The sequence below is a fragment of the Canis lupus genome, chromosome 21 (genome assembly GCF_011100685.1).
Source record: "Canis lupus familiaris isolate Mischka breed German Shepherd chromosome 21, alternate assembly UU_Cfam_GSD_1.0, whole genome shotgun sequence".
Lineage (NCBI taxonomy): Eukaryota > Metazoa > Chordata > Mammalia > Carnivora > Canidae > Canis > Canis lupus.
Window position 1 is genome coordinate 48,301,176 of NC_049242.1, and position 13,130 is coordinate 48,314,305.

Sequence of the window (13,130 nt, forward strand, 5' to 3'; positions counted from 1 at the left end):
ACAAAGCAAAACAACCTGAAGTTTAATAGGACATAAAGCAAGGGGCTGCCTCTTTGCACTGGGGTGACGCCCCTGTCCTAACTCGGCCCAGGAGGAAGTGGCCAGGGCACCTACGGCTGGGCTGCGTCTTCTCACCTGAAAGTTGGGGTCTTCCAAAGAACGCCCGGGAATGCCCAGGGGAGCAGCCTTCACGTTTGTAAATATAAATAAGTATAAATAGAATCCGACAAGCCTGTCTTCTAGCGGTGACACCACCCACGTCCTCTGACCAACAGGCAAGCGGGATGCAGACTGTGTGCGCCTTGGCTCGCCTGCGCGACTTAGAAGCAGGTGACCTTCTCCAACGCCGTAGTGTGGAAGCTCTTGTCCTTGGGATCGTGGCCTGGGTTATGGCCCAGGGTTTCTTGCTTGAGTCCATTCTGTAAGACAGATTCAGCCCCTCGCTTCCAGGAGCTGCCGCCCTCAGGGTTTTCCTGAGGAAAGGGAGAGACGCACGTCAGGCCCCTAGTCTTGACGAGTTCCCAGTGACACCGAGGGGACCTGGCTTAGCCCCCCCATGCTGTGACCTGGTCACATGCTCGAGAGCGGGGTATCCCCTAACCATAGCACGGCGCCTCGACGCGCTCTGCTCGGGTCTCTAAGGCCACCAACTCCTTAGCGAGCACCTGCCCTGTAGCCTGGGTTGTGTGAAGCAACGCACGCTGTGTCGCCGGGTAGGGACGCTCCCTCCTGAGCAGGGACGGGCCTGTGCCGCCGACGGGGCGGTCGCCTTCCCTGCCGCCCAGAGCAGGCCTCGTGATCCCAGCAGGCACCTGCAGGCCGACCCCGCGGGCGCTGCCCCATGTCGCCGGTCAGGAAGGGAGCCCAAGGACGACCTACTACGTGTCCCCTGCTCCCACCCGCGGCTCAGCCCCGAGGACAGAAGCCGCCCCTACAGAGGAGTTAGCATCATCCCAGGAAATCCTTGCCCGGGAACGTACGTCTGTAAGTCAGCAGATAACTTAGGTGCTTCTAGAACATCCTCAAAAACCTGCTTCTCCAAACCACACAGGGAGCTCGATCGGCTGCTTCCTCAGCAGACAAATCGCCTCCACAGCCTGAGCTCCCGTGCAGCGGCCCTGGCCCCACCTCACCATCCACTCGGGTTTACCCCACGGACGTGTCGGGAGGCGCTCGGGGGAAGGACAAGAGTGCGCAACTGCAGGATGTGACATGGGGGAAGCGGTCGTCCTCCACAGTACTAAGGGAATTAAATGTCTGGGATGGGAAGAAAGCTGATGAGCCTGAACTAAGAAAAGGAAAAAACAAGCCTCCGACACTCCATGAGGCCAAGAGGACCCACATGACTAAGACCATTTGCAACATCACGTGGCCCAAGGTCCTGTTGTCAAGTGGCATGACTCTGAGGGTCGTTGTGCTCTTGCCAAGTGGGCCCCACACAGCTTTGTTTTCATGCCCAGCTTCCCTTAGTCTCCTCCCAGCATCCCTCAGTGGGGACCCGAGCCCTACAGCGGTAAGTCCAGGTCCCTCTTGTCACGGGTGGGATTGCATTGCCTGCTGCCCTGGAGTGCGCCCACCCCCCCACCCACCTACCCACTCCCCAGCGGTGTCACCTCAGTAAGTTCAGTCCCATCTGACCACAGGCTCCTCCGGGTGGTCTTGGGCTGCCGTGACCTCAGTGATTCCTGGATACTGTCTCTAGTCCCACCTGGGCCACCTGGGTTCTCAGTGGAACAGGAACAGTGTGCGTCCTGCTGCTTCTCTACCTCAACAGTCCTCCTAGTCAACGTGCCTCTACCTTCACGTTTCGTGAGCTGGAGCTGTGTGCGTCCACATCTCCTCCCAGTTCCCAGCTAAAAGCTGAAGTTCAAGAGTAAACCAATTCACCCAAGGCGAGTAAGACGTGGAAGCAGGATTGTATCCAGGGCTGACCCTAAAGCCTACGCTTCTCCCCATGATGCTAGACGGCCACCCCCTGTCCTATTCCTTGTCTACTGTTCATTTTTACAGCTGTCCTAGCATTCGGCCTCAGAAGGGTTAAACGGAATTCTGGAATCTGATCACTGGCAGGGCCAACCTTTCACCCCAGGGGCACATTCACCTACCAACACGTTCACGCGCTCGAAAGCCAGTTAGCTGGGGTAACTGAAGTCGACACCAGACTCAGGGTCATACTCCTCGCCTTCCCCACCCACACCCACCTCTGCGGATGGTCTAAAGGGGCCAAAAGGGAATCCCTTTGAGTTCACGTGTGTGTTTCAGAAGTTCAAACATCAGCTCACCTGCTCCGTCCCACCGTCATGCTGGACACCACACCAGCACAGTCTTTTGTATTTCTCAGACCAAAAGCAAAATAAATTGCAAACTGGCCTAATTAGCAGTGGTTGAATGTCCTTGCCGCTCTGGCGACCTATTAACGGAAGGACAGACGGGTGAGTTGTTGGCGTGCTTCCAGGGCTTCTCTAAGGACTTAAGGACCGTGTGCTTCCCGAGTAGCCCTTCTTAGTAAAAGGGGGAAAATGGGCCTGACTGGGTAATAGAAATCGACAACTGCTCAGGGCGAGGGTGGGGATAGTTTTTAAATCTCCCCAGCTGTCCACTCAGGCAAACTCACAGACACAGAGCTAAGCAGAGACACCACACTTATTCTTAGATATGGATCATGGAAAACTCCACTTATACCCTTTGTAGGTCACCAGAGAGGACAGAAGGAATCCTAATTTCTTCTTCTAGGAAAACTCTTGGTTTTTTCAGCCACATCAGATATATTAGAGTCATCAGAGTTAATATTCATAAAATTAAAAAGGGTGTTTTTACTATTTCTTCTTCTTTCCACCCCAGCATCCTGAATAAACAGTACCTTCCCATCCCCTCCGGCCAGTCTAGACTTGCCTGAGACCTCCTTTCCAGTCATTAAAACATACCTGTGCAGCGTCCTATCCCTTTCAACCCTGTTGTGCAATGAGAGCCACTTTGACATTCAAACCAAGATTTGAAGGCTGACAATGTTCCCCGCCTAGAACCTTTGTAAATCTTGGTAAAATCATAACTGTTCACAAATACCCAATCTCATTCAATGGCCGTCTTTAATTTGATAGCCAGTTTCGTCTACATGTCCCTAGAGGGGTGGCGGAGTAGCGGTTACAACCTTGACCACATTCATCTATGTACCAGACACTGTGCCTGTGCACAAGCTTTTTCCAAATTCAAATTTCTTTCTAGGGACACCTGGGTGGCTCAGTGGTTTAGCACCGCCTTCGGCCCAGGGCGTGATCCTGGAGACCTGGGATCGAGTCCCATGTCGAGCTCCCTGCATGGGGCCTGCTTCTCCCTCTGCCTGTGTCTCTGCCTCTCTCTCTCTCTCTCTCTGTGTGTGTCTCTCATGAATAAATAAATAAAATCTTTTTAAAAAATTTCTTTCTAGAGATAATATATATATATATAGAGAGAGAGAGAGAGAGAGAGAGATTCCTAAATATCCAAATTGAAGTTTCAATGATATACTCCTTGCATTATGTCACTCTGTCAAAAGACATTCAGCCAAAGAGAATTATACTACTCTTAATAAGAATATTTATTTATTAGTGAGCGCCTTCTGTGTACTAGGCACATCTAATCTTCATGAAGTAGATACTGTTGGGGTTCCTTGGTGGCTCAGTCAGTTAAACTGAGCTCAGGTCATGATCTCAGGATCCTGGGATCAAACCCCACAGTGGTCTCCATGCTCAGCACAGAATCTGCTTCTCCCTTTTCCTCTGCCCCTCCCCCTGCTTGTTCCCTCTCTCTCTTTCTCCTCAAATAAATAAATAAATAAATAAATAAATAAATAAATAGATCTTTAAAATATATATATATAGTTATTCTCATCTCATAAATGAGGAAATAAACACTTCTATGGTCTAGTAAATGATGAAACAAGAAATTAAACATTTGTGATCTTAAAGCCTATAACACTGCATTTTCCTTAGTGTGCGTGTATGTGTGAGTGGTGGAGGAAGGAATCATACAACCTCAAACTTCTATCCAAGGGCAACTCTGAATAAAAAGAACTTAATACTGACCCCAAACAACCATTCCCAAAGTTTCATCAGAGAAGACTTTTGTCTCCTAATAGGCCACAAAAATACCAAAGGCTTGGACAAGTAAGATAGATACTTTGTCTCTAAGGACAAGAGCTGAGCCTTGCTAAGGAGAACTTTACTTCACTTGGATTTAGAGTTGGTTCTGTTCTTGGGGGGAAGAAAGCTGTTGGGAGATAGTAAACAATAAAAAAAAATCAGAATTTAGGGCTGCAGTTCTCATGGGGTAGGAAGGTTAAAGATGAAAATGGAATTCAAGTTTGGAACTCTGTATTTGTCCTCCTCAAGAGCATGTATAATCTGTTCAATGAGCAAGACTTTAGGGATTAGGCATCAAAGAGTATCATCCCCTCCTGGCTGAAACTGGGTCTGTCAACAGAAAGTATGACTATGACAGGTCATATTTCATGAGAAAGGATGAGTGGGTTTCTCCATAGGAGAAAAAGGAGTTTACACTTGAAATGTCACTTGAAATATCGCAACTTTGAGAGAATTTTTAAAAGACTCCCCATATAGTATATTAGTTAAAGCTCACCCATGAGATAAGAAATGGTTATGAGAAAAACCCTAGTTTCTTACTGAGAAGAAGGAGAAATTGCCACTCTTAATATTTAACCTTTCCTACTAATTATTAATTACAAAGGATTTTTCATACTCTGGCTTCTGGGGGCCATGTATTGAAATATCACTTCTTTTCCCCATAATATATGGGGGATATTTTTAAATGTATATTATAATAAGATACATGATAATCAAGAGGATGGCTTTGCATTATCAACTTGGAGAGAGTAGGCACCTGTCTGGGAAGAAGGGCTTCTTGCAGTGGATCCAAAATCACACCAGTAAGACATCCACCTTGTCCACCGATGCATGAGGCTAGCCCATGTCTCCTTGGCCCCAAGGAGAGGAATCCAGATAACCAACCTGTTACGAAGCTGATGATTATTCCAGCAGCAATACATCCTAGGCAGCCCACTGCACTGTAGTAAAGGTAGGAGAGCGAATACCAGGTGTCAGCGATTGCAGGTCTGTGGATGACAACAGCGCATGTCAACAGTTCCATGAGTTCTGACGCTACGATCCATAGTGACGTAGAAGACTGCTGAGGGTTCATGGTAGGGTCTGGCATTTCTCAAAATTCCAACACTTTAATTTTTTGTCATTTGGCTTTTTTTTTTTTTAAGAATTAATTATAGACTAGTTGTGCTTTGTATTGCACTCAATCCAATCCATCCTTGCATTACAAGTGTGGATAATGTATATACTAAATGAGAATAAATACAATGAGGACAGCGCCTCCCATTTCTTTTGTATTATTCATTCTGCAAATATTTGTTAAGCCCAGGTTTAGTGCGAAGAATTGTGACAGATATTGGACATAAAGGATGAGAAAGCCACAAAGTCTACATATAGGAGCTAAGGGATCATCATAAAGTAGAGTGGTAGCACCTTGGTGGAATAGGAGCAAAGGATTATGGGAACCTTTAAAAAGAGCATCAAACCCAGGCCCTTGTGTGAGATAATATCTGAGCTTATTTTTAAAGACTAGTTAGCAGCTAATCAAGCAAGGAAGATAGTTGGGGCCAGGATTTGGCCCTCTAAGAAAAGAGGCTAGAATAAGCACAGGCAGGAGGGAAGAGACATGGTGGACGTGGGAACTCTACTAGGGTGGTATTATTTGTCTGTAAGATTTATGGAAAAGAATGGTTCTAAACTAAATGAAACTCAGAGGCAAATGGAAGCAAGATAACAGAGCGCTCATAGACTATGTAGCCAGGACAGTTCTAGGACGCGGCCCCACCCACTTCATCCCCCAGTGCGGCCCAAAATAATTTTCCCACACCATACTAGAGTTAAAGAGCTCTCCCATGTTTCTTAGGTTTGTTTCTACAAACTATGAGAGTGTGAGAATGTGCATTAATTAAAGTCAGGGACAGTGCTACCAGCTATATGTCTTATCTCATTTAATCCTCTCAAAACACCAGCAAAGTAAACATTAATACCCTCATTTTTCTTTCAAAGACTCTTGGGAATTTGAGAAGTGACAAGTAACCAAGTTGTGCAGACATTGGGTGGATAAATGGTACCACCCACACCCAAACCTGCATTTCTGATTTCAAAGGCCATGGTCTTCTCCCTACACCATATTATCTCCTGTATTTTAGTATCTTAAGTTACTTATTCCAGCCAGAAATAGAAGGAGAATCCTTTGTTAAATTCAGTTTAGTTTGATCTAGAAGCTGCAAGTTCAAAGCAGTGCTGCTAGCTCAGTGTGTCCACAACCATTCTCCGCATTGCTCCCAAGCCTGTTCTACTCAGGTGCTTTACTCCTTCGGGGGCGCCATCTCTGATCCTCCTCTCCATCCACCGATTTTCAACCCCTGCCCCACTACTTTTCCTGCTTTGCAATCATATTTCCAATTAACACTTTTGCTGAGTTCCCTCTTGTGAACCCCAGACGCAGGGTAATGGGTTTCTGCAGAACCTTCAACAGCCCCGTCTGGTGCTCTTCAATGCTGGGCCCTGTCCCGAGGATTCTCACTGGAAGGCAAGATCTGGCTCATCAGACTCAGCCCTGGAGAATGAATCTTCCTCTAACTGGGTCACCTACCCCTTGGGACCAAACACCAAGGTCAAGGTCCACATACCTGCTAGGTAGCGCTGTGGGCACCGTTTCTGTCACATTTGTTGGGACACAATGGTCGGTGGATAAAGGCAAGGGCCATGTCTTGGAGTCTGGTGCAGGGTAGATGAAGGCCCCAATGGCCACCCAAAATGACAAGGTGATTCCAGTCAGAAGGCCACCTAGTGCACCCTTGATTAAGGGAAAGAAAAAGTTAAGGAGAGACTTGACAAAGCTGTTGAAAGAAAAGAGGAGATGGGGGGGGGTGTCCATGTCTCAGAGATTCCTACTGTCCACCTCAAGTCTTGGCCACGTGTGCTAGAAACAACCCACCCAAATTGCTTTTTTTTTTTTTTTTTTTTTGCAACTCCCACCATGCAGTTTTATTTAGGAGTAACTTGTTCCTTAAATGGAAGTAGTGGAGAATGTTATAATGGTCACCATTTTTAGAATTCTAGCAGGAGGTTTTTCCCCTCCTTTTTAGCTTCTTCTTACCATTTAATCTGTTGAGAGATGTACAACGTGATGACTGTAGTTAACACCACTGTACGATATATACGAGAGTTAAGAGAGAACATCCTCAAAGTTCTCACCACAAGGAATGACATGTACGAGATGATGGTAAACTAAATATGGTAATTATTCCACAATATATGCAAGTCAAGTCATTATTCCATATTTCTTAAACTTGTACCATGCCATATGTCGATTATGTCTCAAAACTGGGGGAGAAAACACCTGTTGAGACCCCCATTCCCAGCAGAAGAATTTCAGAAGCTTGGGAGAACCTGAGAAAATGGAGACAATGTGGTCATTTTTCATTGACAGCTGTCAGAGAGAAATTGTTTCTCCCGTATTTCTTCCCAAGCGGTCCTGGCAGGTCCCTGACTCACAAGCCTGGAGCTTTTTGTTGGAGTCTAAACACTAGCAAGCATATTTACTAGTCTTGCCATTTAAGGGTAGTTTCCCTTGATAAACAGTGAAAAGTCAGTGAGTGAGTGAGGCTTTTCCCCTACAAAGGAGACAGAGTGGTCTAGCAGTGACCGGGACTGGGAAATAAAATCTGGATGCCCCCAGACTCCACTGGACGGCTGAGCTTTCTCTGTGCAAGAAAATAACTTGGTAGTTTCTCTATTGATTCAGGAAAAGACTTTTTGATAAAAGAACCAGAATGTTTTGTTCATTACTGTTTGGGGAAACTAAAGCAATATATGTGATTCGGATACTCATGCCTTGGTCTAGACCAGGGGTCCACACACTTCTATTACAAATGGCAAGCTAGTCAATATTTTAGGCTTTGTGGGCCACCCAGTGTCTGTCATAACTACTTAGCTCTGGCCTACAGCACTAGGACAACTATACTCACTGCATAAATAAAGGACAGTGATTAGGACCAGTAAAACTATTTTTGGGCACTGAAATGTGAATTTCATATATTCATGGGTCATGAAATATCATTCTTTTCATTTTTTCCAATCATTTAAAATGTCAAAACCATTATAGGCCATAGGCTATACCAAAAAGTGGATGCTGGCTAGATTTGGCTTGAGGAGTATAGTTTCCTGACCCCTGGCCTACCAGTAAAGGGTGAATAGATTTCAGCAGGAGGTTCAACCCTCAGAGACGGATAGTAGCTGTCTAGAAAGTGATGCTGAGAAAGAATCTGAGGTTGCATCCACATTCTGTGGAAAGAGAGCCATGATTGGTTAGTAGGATCAGCCATGGCCAATGACAAGGGAGGAGGTGACCCAAATTTGTAACATTTACTTTCCTCTACCTAGAACAAAGTGGTTTTCTGGACTAAATGGAAGGACCACAATTCACTAATATAGATAACAGGTTAATGTGTAGAATGACAAAGATGTTATATATCATTGTTACTTTTGGGGGGCTAAGGAACTGCCTTCCCTCATGTCATCTTCCCAAAATATAGTTATCCTTGTCAACCTCAATATCAGAAAGGTTAATTAAGACTGTAAGAAAAGCACTACAAATTACCAAATGCTCCCTACCTATCCATGCTCTTTACCTAGCTCCATAAGATTTATCTAGAATAGAGGTCAGCAAGGGTCAGATAGCTGCAGAGACTACTTAGATATATCACGTGACTCAAGCTTCATTGAGCACCCTGAAGTATATTAAAAAATATGCAGTCAGGTTTTTTCTGGTCTAAAGGCTTTTTTTTTTTTTTCTGTAGTCTAATGACTTTCTAAAAGTATATGCATGTAAATGTATGGATGACAACAAGTAAAAAAAATTTTACAATTTTACTAGATTGAGAAAATAAAGATTTTCAAACTAATTTAAAGTGTATATTATTTTTCCAAATAAATATTCATTTTGGTTTGCATTTACTATAAAGTTATCCAACCAACTTTTAAAGATATACTATTAGCTTGTAAGCCATCAAAACCAAGGAGAGCCAACCATCAGAATATACTGGTTTTGTTTAATCTTCTCTACCTAATTAATTAAGTTAATTAAATTTGTTATAATTTTAGGTAAAATACAGAAAAAAATGAAATTTACATAGTTTTTTAAGTTTTCAAGATTATTTTTTACAATTCAATATATATTTTAAATTTTCATTTTGTGGGCCTTGAATTAAGAGACAACTTTAAAGAGTCAATTTTGCTGCCATGACATCTGGTACTTCATGTCCACCTCTTACTTTCCCTATTTTTGGCTTCTAAAAAGATTTCACTGGAGTCAGAGATAGGAGGCCTTGGGTTCTCCTTAGTCCTACTGTGGAAAAAAGCCCCCATTTTTTTTTTTCCTAGTCCAGAGAGATGGCCTTTCCAAGGAGAAAGGGAGAGATAGGAAATGGCTGGACTTCAATTTTATTTTTTTATTTTTATTTTTCCAACAATTGGACCAAGAGCTTTTATTTTATTTTATTTTATTTTATTATTTTATTTTATTTATTTTATTTTATTTCATTTAAATTCAAGCTCGTTAGCATATAGTGTAGTATTGGTCTCAGGACTCAAATTTAGTGACCCATCACTTACACATGACACCCAGTGCTCATCTCAACAAGTTGGGCTTCAGTTTTAGCTAGGAATCATGGAGCGACATGCAGGATCCTTACCTTCCAGTTCACAAATGGGAACAAGATTCCCAGAGAGAATAAGCCCAGCATTGGTCCCCCACACATGCCGTGGATGCTGAGAGCAGCCTGTGGAACGAGATAGATCAGATAAATGTGCCCACTCCCCTGAATCCATGGTCACCTGGGATCACTCTCTCTCTCAGACTCGGGATAAAATTCAGTCCTCGTCCTGACGGTCACACTCATTAATCATGTGCCTTATAGAGGTCATTATTCCCTTCTGGGGAGATAAGCACTATGTAAAACAACAAAAATACATACAAAGATACATTTGTGTGTAGGGGGGGTGTGTACACATACACATAGGAAATTTGGATTTTGTAGAGGTAGTTTCTCTTCAGGTGAAATTCATTGATTTGTTTACATTTTATATCTTGTCAAAAACAAACTTCCTTTTTATAATGCACCACATAAATATACCCATAACTTATATTTCATATCTTACATGACTGCTCGTTTTTTCTAGTTTAGTTTGAACAATTCTATCATTTTGATAATAGTAGATTACCCCACTCCCACCATCCCAGCCAGAACACATCAAGGATGTTGAAGCACTAAGTTGGGACATGATGGGGGAGCTCACTGGACACTTCATATCTCATATCCCATTTTTACGGCTCTGTTTTCTTTGGAAATTGAAGCAGTTTGACAAGTGCATTTCCACATCTCTTAGCCTCTAAATTACACCACTGAATTGGTAAGGAACTTTCATTAAACTAATTTGCGATTGCTCGGTAGCCTCGTGCCATGGCGATCCAAGAGTCTTGGACTTATACAAATGTGCTGATATGCATGCTAGTGAACAGGTGTGTGCGAGTGCCAGCATATGGGCATGTGTGTATGCATGCACACACACACACAGCTATCCCGCAGGGAAGCCCCTATCTTGCTCTATCAAAGCAACTGTAGGGCTCTTAGATCAATATCTAAGAATAGGATGTTCTAAAGATCCTATATATATCTTGGGTTTGTCAGGCACCACCTGCATGCCAGATGGTTAGGATGAACTACCAGGCACTCTAGATAAGTGACCTCGTTTCATCCTCACAATTACCCAGTTTAGTAGATCATAACTAACTGAGTTTTATAGATGAGAAAACTGCACTGATGGGAAACCTATTAAGGGCATAATTCCATTTAGAAAATGGAAGAGGTAAGATTTAAGAGGTTTAAGCTAGGACTGTTTGGCTGTAAAGCCCACATTTTCTCTCCTAAAAGTAGGCTACGGGGGTGGGGGGCGGGGAACCAAGAGCACAGACTCTCATAATGGCCTCCTTTCGTTTAAGGGGAGAAAGTTCTTGAAAGATTCCATCACTAATCGAATATTTGGATTCTCGTTTGGCCCTGCTGCTTAGAAGCATGATTCGTTGAAACTTCTGCTATTGATTCAGATACATTCTACTTCAGAGAGTCTTCTTTATAAAAAATAGATAAGACCAAGAGGCTGCCAAGTCCCCTCCAGCTGTAATGTAAGTTCTTTTCTCTAGAAACACGAGCTGCAATTCATGGTTATGTTTGTTTCTCCAGGTTAATTTTTTATGAAGTCAATGCCACAGATGGATCTTTGACAAGATGGAAGCAGATAAGATTAAAATCGATACTCTTCCTCAAAATCAATCCTTACTTTAATATTCCTGACATTTCCTCTGTTGATTAATAGCATGAATTCATAGTTGCCATGGTTGCTGAATTTGGAAGCTAATTTACTTACTAGCTAGGATACAGGAGAATCAATAAGTTTAGGAACAGTGTTTATGTCCCCCAGTGGAGGAAAAAACATTAACAATCCCTTATAAAATCATTAGCCAATATGCTTCTGGGGGGAAAAAAAGGGTCTTTACATGATAGAAAAAGAATCCAAGCATTTCTGGCTTTTGAAAATACATATTTTTGTAATTTACACAACTAGACTAATCTTAATTTTCATATTTCTTTTTGTTGTTGTTCTTAAGCAGGTTCAGTTGGGGGAAGACTTAAAGCTCATCCAGCAGCTTTCTCCTCAGTGGGCAAATCTCACAGAAGTTGTTCCTACAAACAGGGGGCGATGGCAGGGAACGTATGTTTTGGGGGGGTTGCCTTGCTGTGCCGTAGCTTTCTCACGGTATCAAGTAGGGATCCTAATGCCTGCTTCCTGGGGTTTCTTGTAAGTATTCAATGCGGAGTCTGAGAAAGGTCAGAATAGCGACTAAACACTGCAGAGCACGTAGTAAGTACCCCCCCAAATGTTATCTACTATCACTCCTTTTTCCTTTTCCTTAAGTTTTAATTTTAATTCCAAGTAGTTAATATACAGTGTTTATTAATTCCAGGTGTTATCCACTATTATGGTTTATCTTCTTCTCATTGCTATTGTCTAGACCATTAGTGAGCTCTCCAGTTCCTGAGGCATATCATTAGATTATTGGACTGCTTGGCGACCCAGAAAGCACTTTCTTAAATTAAGATGAGAACGGGTTTGGAAGTCATTATAGCCCTTGGTAGAACTAGGCGGTAGTCGTTAAGATAGAAGCACAATGGATAGAATGGTCTTCCCAAAGGGAGCTCTGCAAGTCACTAGTTAACAGGTGATCTTTGCTGCTGTGAGCTGCCCCCTCCCCCTATTTCTGCTACCACCACCACCACCACCACCACCACCACCACCACCACCCCTCACCCTTCCCCACGTAGGGTCTATGGTCACATATTTAAAGTAAAACAGGGGATGTCCGGCTGGCTCAGCTGGAAGGGGGTGGCACTCTTGAGCTCAGGGTCGTGAGTTTGAGCCCCACGTTGGGTGTAGAGATCACTTAAATAAGTACAACTTAAAAAAAATAAAAATAAGAAATAAAGTGAAACAGGCTTATTTTAGGACTTCCCAAGGCCTTCAATAGGCTAACGTGGCTGTGGATATCTGAGAGAGGAGAATGCAGTGTGCAGCATTTCCCAAATGTCTCCAACATAGGAAATTTGCTTTCTTAGAGTATTTCACAGGATGAAAGTCTCCAGAACACACTTTATAAAGTCCTAAGCCAGAACAGTAAAAGGACTTTGCTTTAAGGAGACTCAAGCTGCCTGCCCCTAGCACCACCCACATACATACACCATGAGTATGGGATGGTCTTGTGAACATGGAATTAAACCTGGCTCTATCCCTCACATCCACGGGACTTAGGCTTCGGTCTTCCCATGTGCAAAACCTGAACCTGAATGTTGTCCCATTACGCTCACTATAGCAAAGCCATTTGGAAAATTAAATAGGGGAACTATAATTGGCTTCCTGTACCTGTTAAATCAGATGTATTCAAAGAAATGAGAGGGCCACTCCCTAGACAGTATC

The 13,130-nt window shown here is 43.6% G+C and overlaps 1 protein-coding gene across 1 annotated transcript in view; it reads right to left on the minus strand.

Annotated features, from left to right (window-relative positions):
- Positions 1-13,130, minus strand: part of SLC5A12 (solute carrier family 5 member 12) — a 45,260-nt gene continuing 32,130 nt past the window's right edge. Inside the window, exons 11-15 of the mRNA XM_038569281.1 lie at positions 9,794-9,880; positions 6,728-6,894; positions 5,004-5,107; positions 2,283-2,410; positions 1-473 (exon numbers count right to left, since the gene is read on the minus strand). Coding sequence (XP_038425209.1) covers positions 321-473; positions 2,283-2,410; positions 5,004-5,107; positions 6,728-6,894; positions 9,794-9,880 — 639 coding nt within the window. The 3' untranslated portion in view covers positions 1-320. The remainder of the gene's footprint in view (positions 474-2,282; positions 2,411-5,003; positions 5,108-6,727; positions 6,895-9,793; positions 9,881-13,130) is intronic.